Genomic DNA, 20,303 nt, shown 5'->3' with positions numbered 1-20,303 from the left:
AATATGACATAAATTGGAAGCAAAACTTAAATGTAATGTACTGAAGGCAGAAGGACAACCTCCATCCCAGATTTCTGCAAAACTGCCAACTGCAATTCAGTTCTGGTTACAGATACTTTTAATAACTATTTAGTCAGGGATCATGACACTGAACTGTAGAGCAGCAAATGCTGGGCTTGAATTAACAGCCTTGAAAGCATCAAAGCTTTTCTAAACAGGAAAAGTACAGTAGCTCTCACTGGCCTTGTTTTTTCCATACAACATTGGTGAGAGTGCTGTGCTGGGGACTGGGGCTAAGACAGTTGGGGAACTAGAAACTGGGTGAAGAGCTGGTTTACAGTGAAAGGGCAAGAAATGGCTTTGAGTGAAGATATATTAGGCTGGAGGGAAGTTACTGGTAGAGTTTCTCAGTGATTAGTCTTGGGGCAGATTTTGTTATTAATTTTTTCTTTATCACATCTGGCACCAGTGCAGCAATGATGCACTTTGCTAACGAGAGGAGCACTGGCAGTATGTGACAGATAACAAAAAAGAAATATTAGATAGCACTGCCTCAAATAGCAATGAAGTAGATTTGATGGCCAAAGAGATTTTTTCCAGTTACATGTTCCTGTCTACATTGTAGTTTATGTATCTCTTTGCGTTTCTTACATGCTTTGAGAAACTTTGCTTTTCTTAATGTTTTAAGAAATTGGTCTCCATGTGGAGACCAGTGACGAGTGGTGCTCCTCAGGGGTCAGTACTGGCACTATGTAATGTCTTTGTCTGTAACATGGACAGTGGGATTGAGTGCACCCTCAGCAAGTTTGCCGATGACACCAAGCTGAGTGGGACAGTCGACATACTGGAGGGAAGGGATGCCATCCAGCGGGACCTGAACAGCCTTCAGGCCCTTGAGAGCTGGAGCACATCTCCTGCAAAGACAGGCTGAGGGAGCTGGGACTGTACAGTCCAGAGAAGAGAAAGCTCCGGGGAGAACTTACAGTGGCCTTCCAGTAAAGGGGGCCCACAAAAAAGCTGGGGAGGGACTCTCTGTCAGGGGGTGTAGTGATAGGATGCAGCATAGTGGCTTTAAATTAAAGAAGAGTAGATTTAAATTAGATATAAGGAAGAAAATTCTTTACTATGAGGGTGGTGAGGCACTGGAACAGGTTTCCCAGGGAAGCTGTGGATGCCCCATCCCTGGAAGTGCTCAAGGCCAGGTTGGATGGGGCTTCAAAATGCTAGTTTGAGAAATTGAAAATAATGAAATAAGTCACTCCTGCTCTGGGCTATCTGAGAAGCAGTTCTGTCACTGCCATTTTTACAGGGGAAGCGCTTACCCACAAGAGAATGAGCATCAGAAGAGAGTGCAAACAGAAAGGTGAAAACATCTGCAAACAGATGAGGAAAGAGAAACCTAAACTGACTGGATTTCAAAATTTTGCAGTTTGTTCTCTTTCAATAGAAAGCAACCCTTCTGTGTATCAGAAGGAAATCAAGGACTACATTTCCATCCCTAGGGATGTTATTTAAAGCTGAAGTGATCAAAATGTAGGCATTTTTTTTCCTAAAACTCAACTAAATATATTCTAGTTAACAGCATCCTTAAGAAGGAAAAAAGCTATTTTCAAAGAAGAAGTTAGTCTGAGTTCATGGAACCAAAATACTGGGTAAATGTTCCTCCCATTTACTCTGTGCCAAGGAAATGGCATTAACATGATGAATTCATTTCATGGCTGAAACAGTAAAACAAACAAAAAAATACAGGAAATTCAAAGTTATGACTCCCCTTGGCAACAGTAATCAGAAAGGGTATGACAATAAATGCTGTTACATTTTATGCATTCACTGGAACTCCCATGATTGTTGGGTTTGGACAACATTTGGGACTGATGGACCAGGTATTCAGATAACTCAAAACTGCCTGTGTGAACTGGGAAATAGCTCAGGCAGTAAATCAAGTCACCTGTGCATCTGCTCCTGGGATAATGTAAATCATCCTAACCATGAGTTAGATCCTCTAGCACATACCTTTAATTAAAGTGCATTTCTGCTCCCATTTTTTTTTTGTATTCTTTAATTAATTTCTTTACATATATATTTATAATCGTGTACATTCATTCAGCATTTCAACGTGATTTTCTCAGTACATATAAGAGAAAGAATTAGGAAAAAAGATCTGATGGCCCATATTATATTAAAAAAAAAACACAACACTGCCCTATTCACTGCTAACTTAAGGTATTAATATCTAACCAAGATCAATAACAGTATTTCCCCACTGACCAATCTTATTAGAACGTGCAGATGTGACAGCTGTTTAAAATTCATGCTCTACTAAATCCAGAGACCAAGCATGAGAAATATCAGCTTCAAAAGGTCGGTGTTTCAGAAAGTCACATCATTTAAGATGAAAGAACTATCTCAATGCCAATTGCAACTAAGCAGATTGTGCTTCTGAAAAGGCATCAGAATTGCAAAGCATGATGCAGATGTACCTGATCACACCGGAACTAACAGCAGGGTTTTCATCTAAGGCCCTCAAGCATGAGTTTGTACTGCTTGAACTGAAGAACGAATAATGTTGTTTTGAAGCTGGGAGCAGACTCATTTACTGGTCTACTACACATGGACAACCCCTTTCACTCTCTGCAAGAAGTATATAGTTAGTGCAGTTGTTAAATGAAGGCAGCTGGCAGCTTGATCAAAACAGATGTTAAAATATCTTAATCACCTTGCAGAAATCAGAATCCAAGGGACAATCTTCTACCAAAGCATCCATCAAAAACCATTCTCACTAGAACCTGATATAAGCTGCTATAGAACCTGATACAAGCTGCTACCTGGAAGGGCCAAGATTTTAAACAAATATCCTTCACCATCCAGTGGCATAAGGTGCAGGATAGATGAAAGCCATGTGAACAGAACAAGCACAGAGTATGGGAAATTTTTCCCTTGCCCTTGCCTGGGCTCAAGAGGGAGAAAATAAAGACAGACATGATTTATGTTTTCTCCAGCAGAAGAGATGCTGCTAGTTGGGATCGCAATGGCGTGCACAGTGAGAAAATCCTGTGGCTTATGTTCGAGGATCGCAGGAACCCAGAGACGACACACAGGAACCCACGACTAAGTTAGGTGAACACTCTATGGTCATCACTGCAACAGGCTCAAATGGAAACCTGGCTAAACACATTACAAGAAGTTATTAAAATGAAACAGAAATGGAAGGAAAAAGTGAAGTGCTAGAACTTTGTCTGGCATCCAGCAAAATATTCAAGGCAGACTGAGCTGGCTATGGGAGAAAGCTTTTCTTGCTTCTGATCTTCCTATTATGTGAAATGAGTTTTCATAGAGGGAGTGAACTTTAAACTACTCACAAAGGGATAGAAAATGGCTATGGGAGCAAGAAAGTTGCAGCAGTATGGGCAAACCAGGAGTCCCTCAAACTCTAAACATGAAGATCTATAACCTTGGGTATCAATTTCTTTACGTTTCAATTTAGCACAATAATTACGTAGGCCATGCGCATGTCCCAGTTCTTAACTACTCTGGGATGCAGCGTGTTACAGCAGCATTGTAGTAGTGCCTGGAGACTTCAGCTAAGGGCTACACTGCGTAACAGAGCTGCAATAAATACAGATAAAGTAGTGAAGGAATGCAGGAATGAGGAGGGGGGGGGGGAGAGGGAACGGTTTATTTTACACATGGAAAATCAAGGCACAAAGATGCGACTTCCCCAAAATCTAATTCTGGAGTGGAATCCACATATCTCTTGAGTCTCCGTCCAGTTTCCTAGTCACAAGACAGCCCTGTGTTCCAGAACTATGTCAAATCCCAAGTGCTTTGGTTCTCTGTTGAGTGTTTTGTCTACAATAGCAAGGAACAGAATCCTGATGTTTCCTTAAGTCTTCCTCTTCTCTCCAGAGAAACCTTAAGTTCTCCACAAGAACATGCAGACAAGTCAGTGACTACATGATTTAACAAGTCAATATAGCTTCTCCACCTCTTGAGATAGAGTCTGACCATAAAGGTATTTTGGTTTATGTTCTTAACTGTACCCAGCAATGAGGAAGTGGTTTAGGTATAAACATCAGCTGGTCCACTGACAGGCAGCGCTTCTCAGAAAACAATAAACTTGCACTGCAAGCTCTAATCCTCTTTTGAAGACTGACAATTTTTAATGAGATTTATTTTATGAGCAGATAGAAACCAAAACATCAGCTTCTCTCTTTACCAGATGATAAGGGTTTTTCTTGGAGATTTTTTACACAATATCCATTAAGGAGATTTGAGGCTTCTATTCTCTTAGGAAATGAGGCAATGGTAGCAAAGTAGTTCTGTATAGGTGTTACAGTTATTCATAGCAACCATGCTGTTGGAACATGTCACAAATACTCATTTAATCTCATGGTAGCCATATTTATGGCTGTGGGAAGCTTTAATTGGTCTTAGATGCAGAAACATTTTAAATGATTTTCAGTTTGGAGCAACCTTTATATGCTTGTCTGTAATGTGAATAGCAAAGCAGTGTCTATAGTGCAGAAATTACTTAGAGAAATATTATTGTGAAGGCTCAATTAGATGACCAAAAAGACTCTTTTCTAATATTAAAGTCTACCATTATTTAAAAGAATACAAACTAGTAATAACATCAACCTATTTTCTGTTATTGGTAGTGTTATAAAATGAAGATATATTGGCTGAAGTCCGCTTGAGTTTGACTTGATGCAAGTTCAAGTCAGTAGTGCCCTTATAGCCTTATTATGTGCAGGCTGACCTGTGTCATAGCAATGGGTATGATCTCATCCCATTGTCACAGTGGTCATCCATCACTACAGTGGGCCAGATTTTCCCATCTTCAGAAGCAAAGACTGAAAATCAATGATAAGAACTGCTCTAAATTTTATGTTTATGGCAATATAGTGAGCCAATGGACAAAATCACCTGTTTGTAATCTGATGGAGAAAATATCTCTGTGTTTTTAACTTGCACAAGTTTCAAAATTAATAGAAAAAATAAACCACCACACAAATCTACATTAAAAACATTGTTAAAAATGATTTTGAAAATTACTCAGGACGGATTTTTTGATAGAACTAAAAAGTACTTGGTACAGAAACTTTATACAGAAGGTGGCTACATTCCATTCTACATATGCAAAAGTTTAAGAAGAGTAGAGTGAAACTGGAGTTTTTGCCACTGAAGGGCAGATGGTCAATAGTTTTGCACACACAGAGTCCTCACTCATCTGAAAAAGCTGGTGTTCACTCTACTTTGATGTGTTGGAGACCATCTTATTATTCAAAGTAGCTAAAACCCGCATTAGTTTGTCTGATCTTACCCGCTTCTGGCTGCACCGTACAATCAAGAAGGTCTCGATACTGTGCTCCTTCAGATAAGCATTGCGTTCCCCTCCAAAGCCCAGCTCCACCTCGTAGTCTCCATTGAGATAGTTCAGGGTTGCTTTTGTTATGTGGATGCGCCTTAAAGGAGACAAAAGACAAGACAGTTTTGTAGGCTCTGAAAAGTTATCATGTATCTATGAGATCAGTTCTTGTCAGTGACAGGTTTCATGTCCTGGAACAAATGGGCAACAAAAAACTAGTTATTTAGCCATGCTATGGCACTTACATACTTGCTACAGGAGTTTCATCTATTTTAGAGGAAGCAGGACATCTTCTTAAAGAGAGAAGCATGTTACACATCTATTTATAAGCACCTCCTTAGAAACAAAGCACTCATTCTTCTATTCACTTCACCCTATCACATAGCAGATATGTATATATGTATTTTTGGCAAATACAGGCCCTTCACAAGAGCATGTCTATGCAGCAGACATATGTAATATATACTGGAGCATGTATGTTTTTCATTGCGTGGCATTAATTACTGTGGTACAAGAGTGCCTTGTAGAAGTATCCTGCCAAGTACCATAGTCTTGCACTTTCTTCCAGAACAGAGAAGACGCGAAAAGTTGTGTAGAGCAATTATCTCCCCGGGACAGCTTGGCAGCAAGTCAGACTTCAGCTGGTCCATGTAGTGGTGAAACAAGAACTGATTCTGCTCTCTGAAAGGAATCTTTCAAAACAAAAGGCTGGTCTGAAACAACACTTCTCACATTATCCAGCAGTAGCTGGGATGCTCTCCAGCAAGCACTGTTAACATACAGTCACATCTCTTTGTAACCATGACCAGCTCTGCTTGTGTTCACACACACCTGTTCCTTTCTGCTGCAGCTCTCAGCTTTGTTTCACAGAGAAGGAATTCATTTCTTACCACAGAAGAATATGCGAATTTTGGGATTTTGTAGTCTTTCTGTAACCAAAGACACGTAGACATGGAACTGAAAAACCTTGCTAACATCTGTATATGTTTAAAATACGACGTCCACAGCTCATTTTGCAGCAGGCACGGTCTGCCTGAACCTCTGCCTCTCATTTCCACACCTCACTGTGAAGTGTCAGGCACAAAACGACGCACGGATTAAACACAACAGCTTTGAAGAAGCAACTTACCCAGCCTTGCCCCCTGCTTCCATGTGGTTGGCTAACGTAACATCGTTTGACCACACATCGAACTGCCACTTCCTAAGGCCCAAGACCCCACAGTGAACTCTCCCACTGTGGATTCCAACCCTCATGTTGACGTTTACTCCTGTCACCTCCCGGACTAATCTGAAAAGAAATATGGGAAAAGGATAATGTTAAGAACTGCACGCTTGTAGTTGGTGACACAAACTTGCACCCGGAATACAGGAAGCCATAATGACCTATAAATTATTCATGTATATACACAGTGCTTCTCATCCACAGTAACAGGACAACAAAACAAAACCAGACTGCACTGTACTTGGATGGCCTGGCTGAGCAAGCAGAGTAGTAATTAGATTAGGGGACCCCTTGGAGTAAATGCATGTCCTCTGAACTCATGGCCAAGCTGAAAATTCCTAAAAAATTTTCTGTGGGGACAGTGAAAAGAGTAAAGCATTGGTCTTTGATTTCCATACCAAAGCTGGACATAACCTGCCAGCACTCAGCATCATTAAGAGTAATAGCATGTTTCAAAAAGTAAAAGGAAATGACTTCAGAGATCTCAATTTGTCTGTATGGCACCATGCATCAACTGTTCCACAGATGAAATATGATATTTGTGTGAAATACCCCACTGCCGTTGGAAAGCTTGAATGGGGTTTACAGCTGCATTCAGAGCAGCAAAACCAGAGAACCACATCTACTGCAGTCACTCCAAACAGGCAGCTACAAATACTCAAACTCTGATTTTAATGAGGTCTTGGATGCCCTGTTTACTCCCAAAATGACTGCTGGAATACTTTGTGGGTTTTGCCCTTTTAGGGCAAAAGTTAACTTCAAGAGTTGTTCACATGGAAAATACATTCAGGAATGTGGGTAGGGGAAAGTCTTGATGAAGACATCAGAACAACTCTGCTTCTCATTATTGCTGGTCACATAATTTCCAGAATGGTCATGTTCCATGGGGAAATTCACCTACATTATTACATAGGACAGTCCTTTCCTTTGTGTTGTTAGTACTTTGAAGCATGAAGTCATACTTTGTACCTACAAGATTTCAACCTTTTGGTCTTCAGGTTCATCTAGTCCTTTTTAAATTACATCCTCTGGACCCATAAGTAGTGTCAACTTCCTAACATCAACACAGATCTAATATTTATGCTTTAGCTATTGATGAAAATGAATGATTAAAGATAGACCAGTTCTGGATTCTAGTCACTCCCTGCAGTATAATATATCCCTTAAAGTTGTTCAAGACCACTTCTCTTTGAGACAGCAAGGAGCTATACTTTGAATTCCTTTGTCCTTACAATCCCTATCTTTTTATGGTTCATTATCTACCAGCTGAAGTGACATCCATTATATTTATTAACAAGCTGCAAAGCTTCTCTGGCAGAGAGAAGGGAAGCTCCATATGGGTAAGGCACCACAGGCTTCTGAACTGAAAGAGTTCTGACCACATCACTTTGGAAAGCAACAGGAACTGGAGTAATGAAAATGCAGCTGCAGCCATTAGCTTTGCAAGGACAACAGCAGCTGAAGCATGCATGCAGCACTGGGGAGGGAGGAGGAACACCCTGCACGACTGCTAAAAACCCCACTGCACCCCCTGCCATGCCACAAGACAAGGGTACTTCTCCCAGTATGGTCGTGGATGAGAAGGTGACTTTTGTCAGACTTGGCAGCAAATGAATGAGCTTGGTTACCCTTTATAGACAAAAGAAACAGTCTTTTAATGGTTTTTTGTTTGTTTGCTTTTTAAGTTGATTTATTCTGGCAGCACAATGAATATAATTCTATCCAGGTGCTGCACCTGGGTTGGGGCAATCCTGGACATGAGAACAGACTGGGAGAAGAACTCATTGAGAGCAGCCCTGCAGAGAAGGACTTGGGGGTTCAGGTGGACGAAAGGCTCGACATGAGCCAGCAGTGTGTGCTTGCAGCCCAAAAGCCCAACTGTGTCCTGGGCTGCATCACCAGAGGGATGGCCAGCAGGTGGAGGAAGGACATTGTCCCCCTCTGCTCTGCTCTCGTGAGGCCCCACCCAGAGTGCTGCATCCTGGTCTGGAGCCCCCAGCACAAGAAGGATGTGGGGCTGTTAGAGCGGGTCCAGAGGAGAGCCACCAAGATAATCAAACGGCTGGAGCAACTCTCTTATGTAGAAAGGATGAGAGATCTGGGGCTGTTCAGCCTGAAGAAGACAAGGCTCTGGGATGACCTCACTGCAGCTTTTCAGTACTTAAAAGGGGACTTATAAAAAAGATGGACAGTGACTCTTTGCTCAATCAGATAATGACAGGAAAAGGTAGAATGGCTTTAAACTAAAAGAGGGAAGATTTCAACTAGATGTTAGAAGGAAATTCTTCACTCAGAGGATGGTGAGGCACTGGAACAGGCTGTGGATGCCCAATTCCTGGAGGTGTTCAAGGCCAGGTTGGAGAAGTCCCTGAGCAACCTGGTCTGGTGAGTGGTATCCTTGCCCATGGCAGGGAGGTTGGAGCTAGATGGTCTTTAAGGTGCCTTCCAACCCAAGCCATTGTATGATTCTGTCTTTCTGATCTGGGGAAACATGCCCTGCAGCTGAGTACAGATGGAACAAGCCAACAAGCAGGGCACAGTGTTGGCAAAGCCTGCAGGTGAATGTTCAGTAGATATTCGTTACCTTAACTGTAAAACCTCCTGTCCTTAGGGGAGGAGGAGGAGGGGGACAGAGAGACAAGCAGAATGGTGTCACCTTCCAGGCTTAATAAGATAAAAGATTGTTAAATGCATTCATTATACATGAAGTGGGAAACCAGTTTTAAAGGCTGCTGAAGAGCTATTTGTAAACAAACACTGAGTGCACTTCAGCTCAGTTTATTTCAAGGTGAGGCGGGCTGCAGTTAATCAATGAAGTCTAGACATCTGAGGTGTTACTCAGCCTTGTGGGGGTTACAGAGCAACATGTCAAGGTCCATGGATTTCATCAAGCCAACTAGTGCAGAAGGTGAGGCACTTCTGGTTAATGTACGTAGCATTTTCTTTATAGAGCTGGTTTGATAAGAATCACTCCTTGTGTTTGACAAGACACTTTGTCACCTGCCACTTAAGTGTACTTCACATTGAAGAAATAGCATCCTTTCAAGGGCTACTGAAAACTAGTTACTTGCAATGGTTTTTATTTTGCATTTTACATTCAAAGCCCAGAAGGGGATTAATGAAAAGCAACAGTTTAGACCAGGAAAGAAGAGGTAGTAAGTCCTGACAGCATGCACTGTATACAAAGCAAGGGAATGCTGCTGCACGCTGCTTTTGGAATGGGGTCCCTTAGTTGAAAACGCTGCTCTTCAAACTATGTGTTCGTGTGGAGAAAATGGGGCTGAAAAGTGGGTGTCTATTTGTGTCCTTGCAGAAATCCAAATTACAAGAAAGTACCGTATCAAGCTCAGCAAATAGGTACCTCTAGTTTTTATCAAGATGAAGTGAAATCTCAATCAATTTACCAAACAGAATGAGAGGAGAACTGCATAGAGACCTCTCATGTTAGTACTGTGGGCACTTTAGAAGCTGTTTTCACAAAGAAAAAAAAATAGAAAGGAAAAAAAAGCAGAGTCTCTGCTCAGTAAGGATGGTGTAGATACAAAGGTCAGCTCAGTTACCATCCGAAGCTGACTCAGCTTTGTGCCTAAACTCACATTCACTCATGATGATGAAATAAATCTCCCTTCCCTGTGTTCCTAAAGAACTGGAATGTGAAAGCTTACATCCGATGCAAAGAATATTCAATATTGTGTGCCATCCTCCAAGTAATATTATTAGATACAGGTCTCATGCTTGTTACTCTCCAAAGAAAAAGATTGTCTGGACAAACACAGAACTGTTAGTTTGACCTTAGAGGTCAAATCTCTAGGCTAATCTCCATAATGCATTTTGAAAGAAAAATCCAAAGATGAGTAAATAAACAGAAATAAAGTAAAAAGAAGCATGGATCTGTCTCAGCTTGTGACAGACCAACCTTGTGGTTTTCCCCAATAATTAATCTGTCTAAATTCAGAAAGTGTTGAATCTAACCCATTTGGTATCAGAACACTTGGTGAAGGATTAGTTAAACTAGAGAAGACAGACCTCAGCAGAGGAATTATCAGGTGAGTAAAAAGCTGGTTTGAAGACAGATAAGTGCAGAGTGATTGAAATTTAATGAAGTTATTATTAATCCTCTGATTTCACATTTCTGTAATTCACTGGAATCCTCCTTTGGGAATGAGACTTCTACTAACTACAGTAACCTTTGCCTTTCTCATCAGGAGACTGAGCTCTGATCTCCATGTGGCTGTAATGGACTTAAGCATCTGTCTTTCTACTGTGAAACCTTTATTGCATTCTGTTTTCTCATTCCAGCTGTTCTCTCTCTCCGCTGGCATCAGTCCCCTGGCTTGGCTACCTTACTACTTAAGTACAGAAGATCCAACTTGCTATTCGTTCTGAAATTCTCCATGGGGAATTTGGTACTTACGAGATGGCCTCTATCATATCCATTCCCATTTCAACACAGCAGTGTGCATGGTCAGCTCTTGCTTCTGGCAACCCAGACACGCAGTAATAGCAATCACCCAGGATCTTGATACGTAAACAGTGGTTCTCCTTTAAAAAAAAAAAGAAAAAAAGAAAAAAAAAAAAAGAAAGAAAAAGAAAAAGTAATAATAAAGGAGAGAGAAATATTCAGCTTATATTCATGCTTGTAATAACTTGCCTTTTAGGGCAGTGAATATTTACAGAAATCCAGTGAACCAGCACAGTATGTCATTCTTGCAACAGGAAAAAAAATATATCAGAATTATAAAAGAAAACTTACAGCTGCTAGCTTATCAAATCTGGCAAAGAGCTCGTTCAGCGTCATGACCAGCTCCTGAGCAGTGCACTGGGAGGCCAGACTTGTGAAACCCTCTATGTCTGCAAAGAGGATGCTTGGGAAAAAAAGAGAAAAAAAAAATGAAAGTGTCATAAAATTTGTTGCTGATATTTGTGTAAGATCTGGGGTAGAAGTCCAGGGATGGGGAGACGTGTGAAATAGGGGTGTCCCAGTCCTACAGGAGCAAGGAGATGAGCACCCCCAATACCACCTATGTTACAGTCTCTATTGCACACAAAGCCCTGAGGGACATGACCTCTTCCCCTACACAGTTTAGAAAGGGCCAGAAAACCCCACAATCCTCTCTTCCCTCCAACCTTGTGCCCAGAAACTGCATAGTACGTTGGGAGCTGGTGGTGGTGTGATAATGCTACTGATCATCATTAACAACCAGGTCATTAACAAAATGACCGGGTCAGCCCGGCCAGAAAGCCAACACTTACCATTTTTTTTCCACATTCCTCAATCTCTCAGCTCAATAACATTGCTCTTTTCTCTGCTCTGCTGCATGAAAATCCCTCTGCCTGCTTCCTCCTCTGCCAAAGCTCAGCCAACAGATAAAAGTCTCTCTCCAGTGAATACACTTAGCCTGCTTCCCACATCTTTTGCTCCTGCTTCTGTGGCTGGCTTTCACACTCACACCTGAGCCCGGGGCTGGCAGCACCCTGCCCCATACCTTGTGTGGACACACACTCCTACAAAGTTCTCAGTGAGCAAAGCCAGGCATGACAGCACTGCGCGCTGTTGGGGCGAAGGTTTGGGCACGGCAGTGGCTGCCATGTCCTGCCACAATTCACCAACATCCATAGATGAGGACCAGTGAGTTTTTAATGCTCTTCATTCACTGGAGGAGGCAAACTGTGCTGATTTACTCTAATTTTAGTCCCTGAGATGCCTTACACAAACACACCCCTACAGGCTCAGGAGCTCCTCTCGGGTGGCTGCAGCCAGGCATCGCCCGGCTTTCTGCAGCCAACTGAGGAAACCTCTGCTACTGCAGGAGGGACACCGAATCGCCAGCATCAGCCCAGGAATGACCAGAAAAGCACTCTGAAAGCAGCATGGACTGATTTGAAAAATTATTTGTACTAGTAGTGATTCTTTGATTTCGATTAATCATTTTTTAACTGGAAAACAATTCTGTCTCAGGGATAATTACAACACTGGAAACACTGACTTGTAATCAAACATAGTTATATAGATACATTTGAAGCTGTTCAGTAAAATAAGCAGCAGATTATGTCTATGCAGATCTAAGATAAAATGTATATATGAACATGCATTAAAATAAATATAAAATTCGTAAGCTATATTTGTATATCTTTTTCTATTAGAACATTTTTCAAGTAGCTGATTTCTTCTTTGAAGTTGCATCAAGCTGCACTTGAATAGAAAAAGAAATAAAAGTGTAAATAACAAGCACTTTAAAATTGCCTCTTTGTAAAATAGAACTCTTAACATGTTCTAGGCAATTGCAGGGGCTATGTTTTCAGTGATAATTTCCTGCAACATCTTCAGACAAGAAGGAAAGACAACAAAAATATTTTCACAAGCATTTTTTGCAAAAATACTGAAACTCTTTTCAATTCTGGCATGCTTTTCATATTTTTCTACATTTCAACTCCAATAAATCATCAACCAAACATATTGCATTAAATATTTCTTTGCTAGCCAGACTGAAGAGAAAATGTACAAGAAAAACACAAAAGAGGAATGCAAGGATGTCTGAATCAAAATATACTTTGCCATTTTTAAAAACACTTGACAAAATGCACACAAAATAAATCACCATCTCACATATTTACAAACAGAAGTAAACCTCCTAAAGAAATACACTTGAAACCTACTGAAATCTTAGAGATGTCTGCATTGCTCACTAAGCAACTTAAGTATGTTTTCATATGAAATGTAGAAATAGGAGATTTCTCCAGCTCTTGTGGCAGTAACAAAATGCATCTTGCTGAGGCTCTACATAATGCTTCTTTAACACGACTGCTAACTTTCTAAGAGCGCATTATGTATCCGGCACAAAAGACACAACATACAAAATGCACAAAACCAATGCAAACTCATTTGTTCAGAGGGATGGGAGTTTGTTCCTGTTCCAGCTTGGGGCAAATTGCAAATTCCTCACTTGTGGAGGCACCGAGCTGCCTCCCCATGCCTGCATCAGAAAATTAGTGCCAGCTTAGTGTCCTAATAAACACGGATAAATGACCAAAGGTTGCCTCTCCTTTCACTGCTACTATTATGCCAGATAAACGGATGAGACATTCCTAGAAGTTAAATTGCGGCAATATTTTCACCTAGGCAAATGGAGTAATCAGCAGAGACCTATGGAGCCAACCTACGCACAGATTTATGCCTTTTTCAAATTAAAATTACTTGATTACAACACTTTCTCAGACTTGCAACCCTCTGCAGGTGATCAGCAAATTGCTCTTTGTTCAAATTCAGCAGCTATCTCCTTTGGCTTGATCCTCAGCTTGCTCTTCCAAGGACAGCACGGTTGCAGCTCCTCATGCAGTTCTCTGGCCAAGTTTTGGAAAACTACAATTATAAGCAACTACAGAAGGGTTTATTATGAGGATAAAACCTGGAAAGGTTGTGTGATGGGACACAGAAATGCAACCTGAACACGAGCTGGTAGCAATATCTGGAAGTTAACATTTTCTGATGTCTCCGTTAGAAAGCCAACGTACTGCATGAGATGCTTCTCTGGGTGGGTGTTTTGTTTGAGGAAAGAGGGGCATGTGAAATGATTTTAACAAAGCTAGTTTTATCATTTTGGAGAGGGAAGTCAAAAAAAAAGTTTGGCTTATCTAAAGTAAAGAAATGAACTGGAAATATGCTTCTAGTAAGCTTTAGATGCTTCTAGTCTCTTCACAGTCTTGAACATGGACATGATGCTTGGTAGTAAGGGGAAGAGCTTCATCTGCTACGTGCCTTTTGATGTTTATATGGAAACCTGCTTAGAATTGGTTGTGTGTTAAGTAAGCCCTTCACATGATTCAGTTTTTGTGCTCTGTTGTTAACAAGAAGCATCTACCTGCACCAAACACAGTCCATCCCCTTCTCCTCTTCCATGACAGCTGGCGTATGCACCTCTTGCAGCACCTGAACCTATTTTTTATGGGTTTGAGACAGACTTCAGACCTGCCCTGAAGCACATACTTAAGCCACCAAGCCATCAGAAGATGCTGCCTGGGCTCTCATTGTCCTTCTTCTGGCACACAGGTTGCAGGGGACAGAGAATCTCATCAAGGGACCAAAAGGGAACTGGGAATGGAAGACAGGGAGGAAAGAGACACATTTGTGGCAGCAGACTGGAGAAAGAGCAGCAAACAGCCAGCAGATAAAACAGCCTTTTCAAACAGGAACCCAACCTGAAGTCTCTCTGTCCTCTGCTGTCAACAAAGAGCTCTGAAAGCCACCAAATCGCATTTTATTCCTCCTGCCTCATCTGTTCCTTGAGCACTCTCCTGCTAGCACTGTTCCAGCAGCTCCAGCAGCAGAGACTACAACAGGGTTTCTTGCTCCCAACCCTGTTAACAGCCCAGAAGGGAGGAATGGGGATCAGAGGTGCCATGCTGTGCCACTTCTATTCCTTTTGTTATTAACCCTAGTGACCCTGGAATTCACCCTCCTCCTTGCAAAATACCCAACAGCCAAGCAAAAACTAGAAACAAAATATTTCTCTTAAAACAGCCATCAGAGAACAGCACGTGAACATCACCTTGTGTTTAGTAGGAGCTTTTCTTTAAAAAGCAGCCTACTAAATTTCCTTACACACTCAACGCGCAGTAAGGTTGCAGGAACATCTCCCAGTCTGACCAGTTTGTCTGGGAACCTTTCCCACACAGCTTCCCCCTACCCTCAGGTCCTTGCCCCCAGTTCACTTCAGCCTTTCAATTCAAGCTCCCCTTAGCAATGAGGAGATTTTATTAAAGGACACTGGTGATGGATGATTGTGCCAAAGTGCACAACTCAAGCCAACTATTTGTCAGTCTTCAGAGGGCAAGGCATTTCCTTGCTGGTGGGAGCGTAATGCCAGTAATCGGCCTTCCCCGTGCCAAAATTTGGGGTGAATGACAGTGGTCAACAAAAGGTCAAATGAAATGATTCTTACAGCTATAAAATATCATGAGATAAATGAGTGGTTTAGAAGGACTATTAAATGAAGCTGACTGGAAGGGACTGACCACACAATCTGCAGTTTGGGCTTCAGCAGCTATTATCAGCACAGAGTCCCGGTCCCTTCATCTGGAAGGCTATTGCTGTGTGGAAAAACCCATTTCGCAAGTAATTAAAATGTTGTAATGGCTTCAGAGCTCTTGATATATTTTCCACTTCATCGCTGACTTCAGAGTTACCATCTGATTTGGGTTTTGTCCAGCAGCAACCAGGGTATGACCTCAAAAAAGACCAAAAAATGACTTAGTTCTGGGAAGGCAGGACAAGAAAAGAGGAGTTAACATTCATTTTACAAGGTTTCTCAAAAATTATTTTTATTTAATTTAGGTCGAAAAGTACCACAAATTGTGTTATAGGGTAGAGGTGAATACTTTCCTAAGCTCCTATTTCAGCTCCTATTTCCATCAAGGACTGGCTCAAGACTTGATAGCTGTACAAGGCAAGCTGGGTTCTGTGCCTGTTGCCCTATATGGCTCCTGGCTGCTGGAGAGGGAAGATGAAAAGGAGCTCCAGCAGCTTCCAGATCCTGCCATCCTCCCCTCTGCACAGAGGCCAGCCTGCTGCCTGCCTGCCCTTGATGTCTGTGCCCGGTCCATCCCCCTGCCTCTTCTACCACTGTAGAGCATTTAAAACCGGCTCCTGTAACTCAGGTAATCCTTGCTGTGACTGCATTGCAAACAGACCCTGAGGCAGAAGCACTGCAGCATCTTACGGATGGCAAAGGAGAAGGTTCTTTGCAAGAGCACGGCAAGGGGACAGATCTTGCCACAAAGCAAAGAACCTAAGGAGTAGGAAGAGCTAGGCAAAAAGTGGGAAGCAGGAAACCCACGTGAAATTTTTGAAAATCACAAACACCTACAGAGAGTGATTTTGAAGTGCAGCCTTAGATATCTGAAGCTAGTAGAGTTATCAGAGGAGGGACACAATGCAACCAGGTTTCCCTGCAAAGGCAGGGTTGTTCAAAATGCTAAATTAAATCATCAGTGCTTTTAATGCAAAAACACAAAAAACAGTCGTGTTCTATTTCAAGACATGTGCGTGCCATGCACGCCAGCCACAACATAAATCAAGCAAGGCAAGAAACACAAACCCTATCACCATCACAACGGTAATGCCAGTCATGAATATAAACACCATGTGTTACTGGAAACTGTACACCACAGGCACTGCATGGGAAACAACAAAACCCCAGACTCGGTGAGCTTTAATGACACAAAAACAGCAAAGTGCATCCGACTGCATGTGAATCAAAGCCATGGTATTTTACTGCAATGAATGGTACCTAAAAAGAAAAGGAGAAGTTAATGTACCATAACAAAATAATCATCACTCACTAAGTAGAAGCTCGCTAATTTGCATTCATGTGCAAAGGTGTAACAAGAGAAAGTCATTTGCTGTACACCCAGCATGTCCACGTCTGTGAATTCACCAGGCTAACTGGTGAGGATGATGTCTCAAAAATGCTGCTGTTATTCTACACCACCACCCACTGCTATTGGTGTTGCATGTTATTAAGTGATACTACAAAGAAGGAAAAAGAGGGATGTATTGAGGTAAAGATGACAAAACTCTTTGCAGAATGCTGGGTAAGCTCCCTAATACCAAACTTTGCATTGATTCACAGAATTGCCAAGGTGGGAAGGGACCTCTGGGCATCATTTGGTCCCATCCTCTGCTCAGGCAAGGCCATCTACAGCCAGTTGCCTAGGACCACATGCAGACAGCTTTTGAGTATCTCTTGAGCAGTTTGCTAAATGAGTTTTTTTTGTACTTGGACATTTATTTAGACCAGCTCTTGGCCATCAGTGAAAGCCCAAAAGCTGTTCTGCATAGTAATAAATTCTTCTAGAAGTTCTCAGAGTAGACCTGGCAACATGATTCACCAAGTCTTCTCTTTCCTTGCTATAGCCCCATGGGGAAGGGATGACATGGAGGTGCTCTGTGTGCTCTTTTCAATGCACACATCCTATGCACACAAAGGATTTCACCTTCTGGAAAGTGAGAACATCTCATTACACTCTTTTCCTCAAGGATCTAACAGCAGCAACAACAAAAGGACAAACCAAACCAAACCGAACTCAGGATGAGCCTGCAGCATCAGATGCAGGACACAGTACAGAATGACCCCAGTTGGGCAGCATGTCTAGGTACAGCAACACAAGCCTCATTGAGGGCAGCACAGCCCACGTAAGGAGGGCGAAGTGGCCCACACAGATCGCTGTGATGATGAACAGCCCAGTGACTGGTCCAGCAAAGGCTGCTTGCTACCTCCAGATTTACTCATGTCTCAACAGCACGTCAGCCTTGCTCTCTGGGGATGTCTACGCGACAGGGTAAGGTCTTAGCCTCAGCAATACCAAAAACATTCTCCAGAACAGCAGGACATCAGACAGAACAGAAGTTAAAATATCCCCCTTTCTTACAGTCATGGAAAAAACAACAACAAAGAACCAACACAACAAGAGTAAAAGGATAAACTCTCTTTCCTAAACTTCTATGGTCATTTTGCAGAAGATCCATTTACTGTTGGGAATCACCTCTGGTAGCTGAGCTGTAGCACTTCTGTGACACATCAGCTGGCACGGCTCCCCCATGGGAAGCAGGACTCGGCCACGTACCATGACTGTGCTCTGTTTTGGGACCAGCCGTGCTGGCTCCCACTTGCTCAAGAGGGTGAGAAGGCACGTACATACACAAACGCTGTGATAAGCAAAGCAATGCTTGAGAGAAAGAGAGAATAAAGTAACCAGAAAGAAATGTACACAAAAACCCTACAAAAACAAGAGCCCAGAAAACTGTGGGCCTTTTTACCATTTTCTTAAGAGTCAAAGGCAGAAAGCCCCTGTCGCTCTTCCAAAGCAGCCACAAATGCAAACCAAAACCACATTTCATACTCAAGAAGTTCACTCTGCAAGGCCATACCGACTGAAGCTGGTGACACAAAGAACCAGCATAAAAGCAGGAGACCAGATGGCTCTGGAGACATCAGTGGTAATGTGCGGGCTGCCATCCGCAGAGCCACTGTGGATGATCAAGGCTCATTTGCAAAGATACCAACTCCAGAACCCTCCATTTACTTGATTTTCCAATGTTTGCTCTCAGATGAGTGTTACTGAGTGGAGGTTAGAGCTGCCTGGGGGACACAGATGGGAGATGGATACAACCGGCACAAACTCCCAGCATTTGTGGTTTTTGTGCTGTCTGCTTTAGCAGTGTGCTCCTGGGAACACCAGGCTGAGAGCGTCCAGCCCTCCTCATGCTCCCAAGAGCTGCTGAGAAAAACAGCACGGTATTTTGCACCATGGTCAGTGCTCCTCAGCTCGACACCTGTGGTCTGCCCTTCGCTGCCAGTGCAGGAAATAAGATTCTGAGATCACCGAGCAGAAGGGGAAGACTGCACCAGTCACACAGGAAAAAGTTTTTCCATGACCTTCATAGGTTTGCAGTTTACAAGCATGAGCAGCAACCCCAATTATAAGAAATTACTTATAGCTAAGCAGCTTCAGTACTCATTTTTAATTTTAAACATGAAAAACTTGCCATCCTCTCCCTCTAAACATCTTGAGTTAAAAGATTTTCCTATTTCAGCAGGCTATATTTAACCAGATTGATTCTTCACTGGGAACAGGAGCAATAAATAGCCTTTTGGGAAGAAAAGCTATTTGGGAAAGGCAAAACAAATAAAGATATGCAGTGGCTACCTGCCAAACTATAGGTGGAGCACATTATAGATATCTTTGAGATGAGTGGAAGTAATCTTATTACTCCATCATCACAAGCCAAATTACATGCTGCTGTCTGCTGAATAGAGAAAAGAAAATCCAAGCAGCCTAAATAAGATTTGGAGTTGTTAAAGAGGGACTTCAGCCCTTTTTCAAGTGTCTGAGAAAGGACCAATGGAAATGAGAAATGTATGTCCAATCACTGAGGTCAGGGAAATAAACACGAATGTGAGAAGGACGCCAAATCCATTCCATCTCTGAGGAAGCTTAGGAAGGGAAAGTCTAAGGACACACTTGGTGCAAAGGAGTCTTATCTACTGTAGAGCTGAATAAATAACCATGATGATAGCAGGGTATGCTAGAGCCAATTCAGACCTGGCTGACTCTGACCACACCTCTTTGGCTCAGAGTAAGCCCAGACTCACCCAGGCCTTCCTGACCAGTGTAAACCAGCCGGAAGGTCTGCCCAAACTGGAGCTGGATCCAACCCACACCAAAATAAATCTCAGATTCATTTGTCTCACAAGTCAGCCTGAAGTTCAGAACTGCATATAAAGCAAAAAGGAGAAGTCATGCTATTTTCTGTTTTTCAAACTCGAGGCATGCTTTGTGCTGTGAGCTTTTTCAGAATCTCTCTTCTGGCCTTAGAGCAATTCTTGATGTCAAAATCCTACCAAAAACCAACAAGAAGGAAGTCAGAACTAAGAGAGTACAGCAAGAAGGGACTATCCATTACCACCACATCTGTAGGAATCTGACGCTGTTCTTGCCTGCCCTCCTTCGAGAGGACTGCTTGCAAGAGTGACCAATGCTATAGAAGCACTGCAACAGGAAAAAGAAAAAACTCAGAACTTAAATATTAAATAAAGCACACTCTGTTGCATAGAGGCTGTGTGCCAGCAATCAGTGAGTCAGTTGTCAGAGAAGGCAACAGAGTATTAAGTTCTGGCATGGACAGCTAACAGTTTCACATGTGTATCATGAAAT

General features: G+C 42.3%; 1 protein-coding gene across 3 annotated transcripts in view; it reads right to left on the bottom strand.

Annotated features, from left to right (window-relative positions):
- Positions 1 to 20,303, bottom strand: part of ADCY5 (adenylate cyclase 5) — a gene marked incomplete at both ends in the record, with an annotated part of 211,880 nt that overhangs the window by 48,139 nt on the left and 143,438 nt on the right. For all 3 annotated transcript variants that reach the window (XM_084289672.1, XM_084289671.1, XM_084289673.1), the window contains 4 exons: positions 5,324 to 5,465; positions 6,498 to 6,656; positions 11,005 to 11,132; positions 11,344 to 11,455. In XM_084289672.1, coding sequence (XP_084145798.1) covers positions 5,324 to 5,465; positions 6,498 to 6,656; positions 11,005 to 11,132; positions 11,344 to 11,455 — 541 coding nt within the window. The remainder of the gene's footprint in view (positions 1 to 5,323; positions 5,466 to 6,497; positions 6,657 to 11,004; positions 11,133 to 11,343; positions 11,456 to 20,303) is intronic.

The sequence above is a fragment of the Netta rufina genome (genome assembly GCF_964035555.1).
Source record: "Netta rufina genome assembly, chromosome: 6".
Classification (NCBI taxonomy): domain Eukaryota; kingdom Metazoa; phylum Chordata; class Aves; order Anseriformes; family Anatidae; genus Netta; species Netta rufina.
The sequence above is the reverse complement of the archived record's forward strand: the minus strand, read 5'-3'. Positions and strand labels throughout refer to the sequence as shown.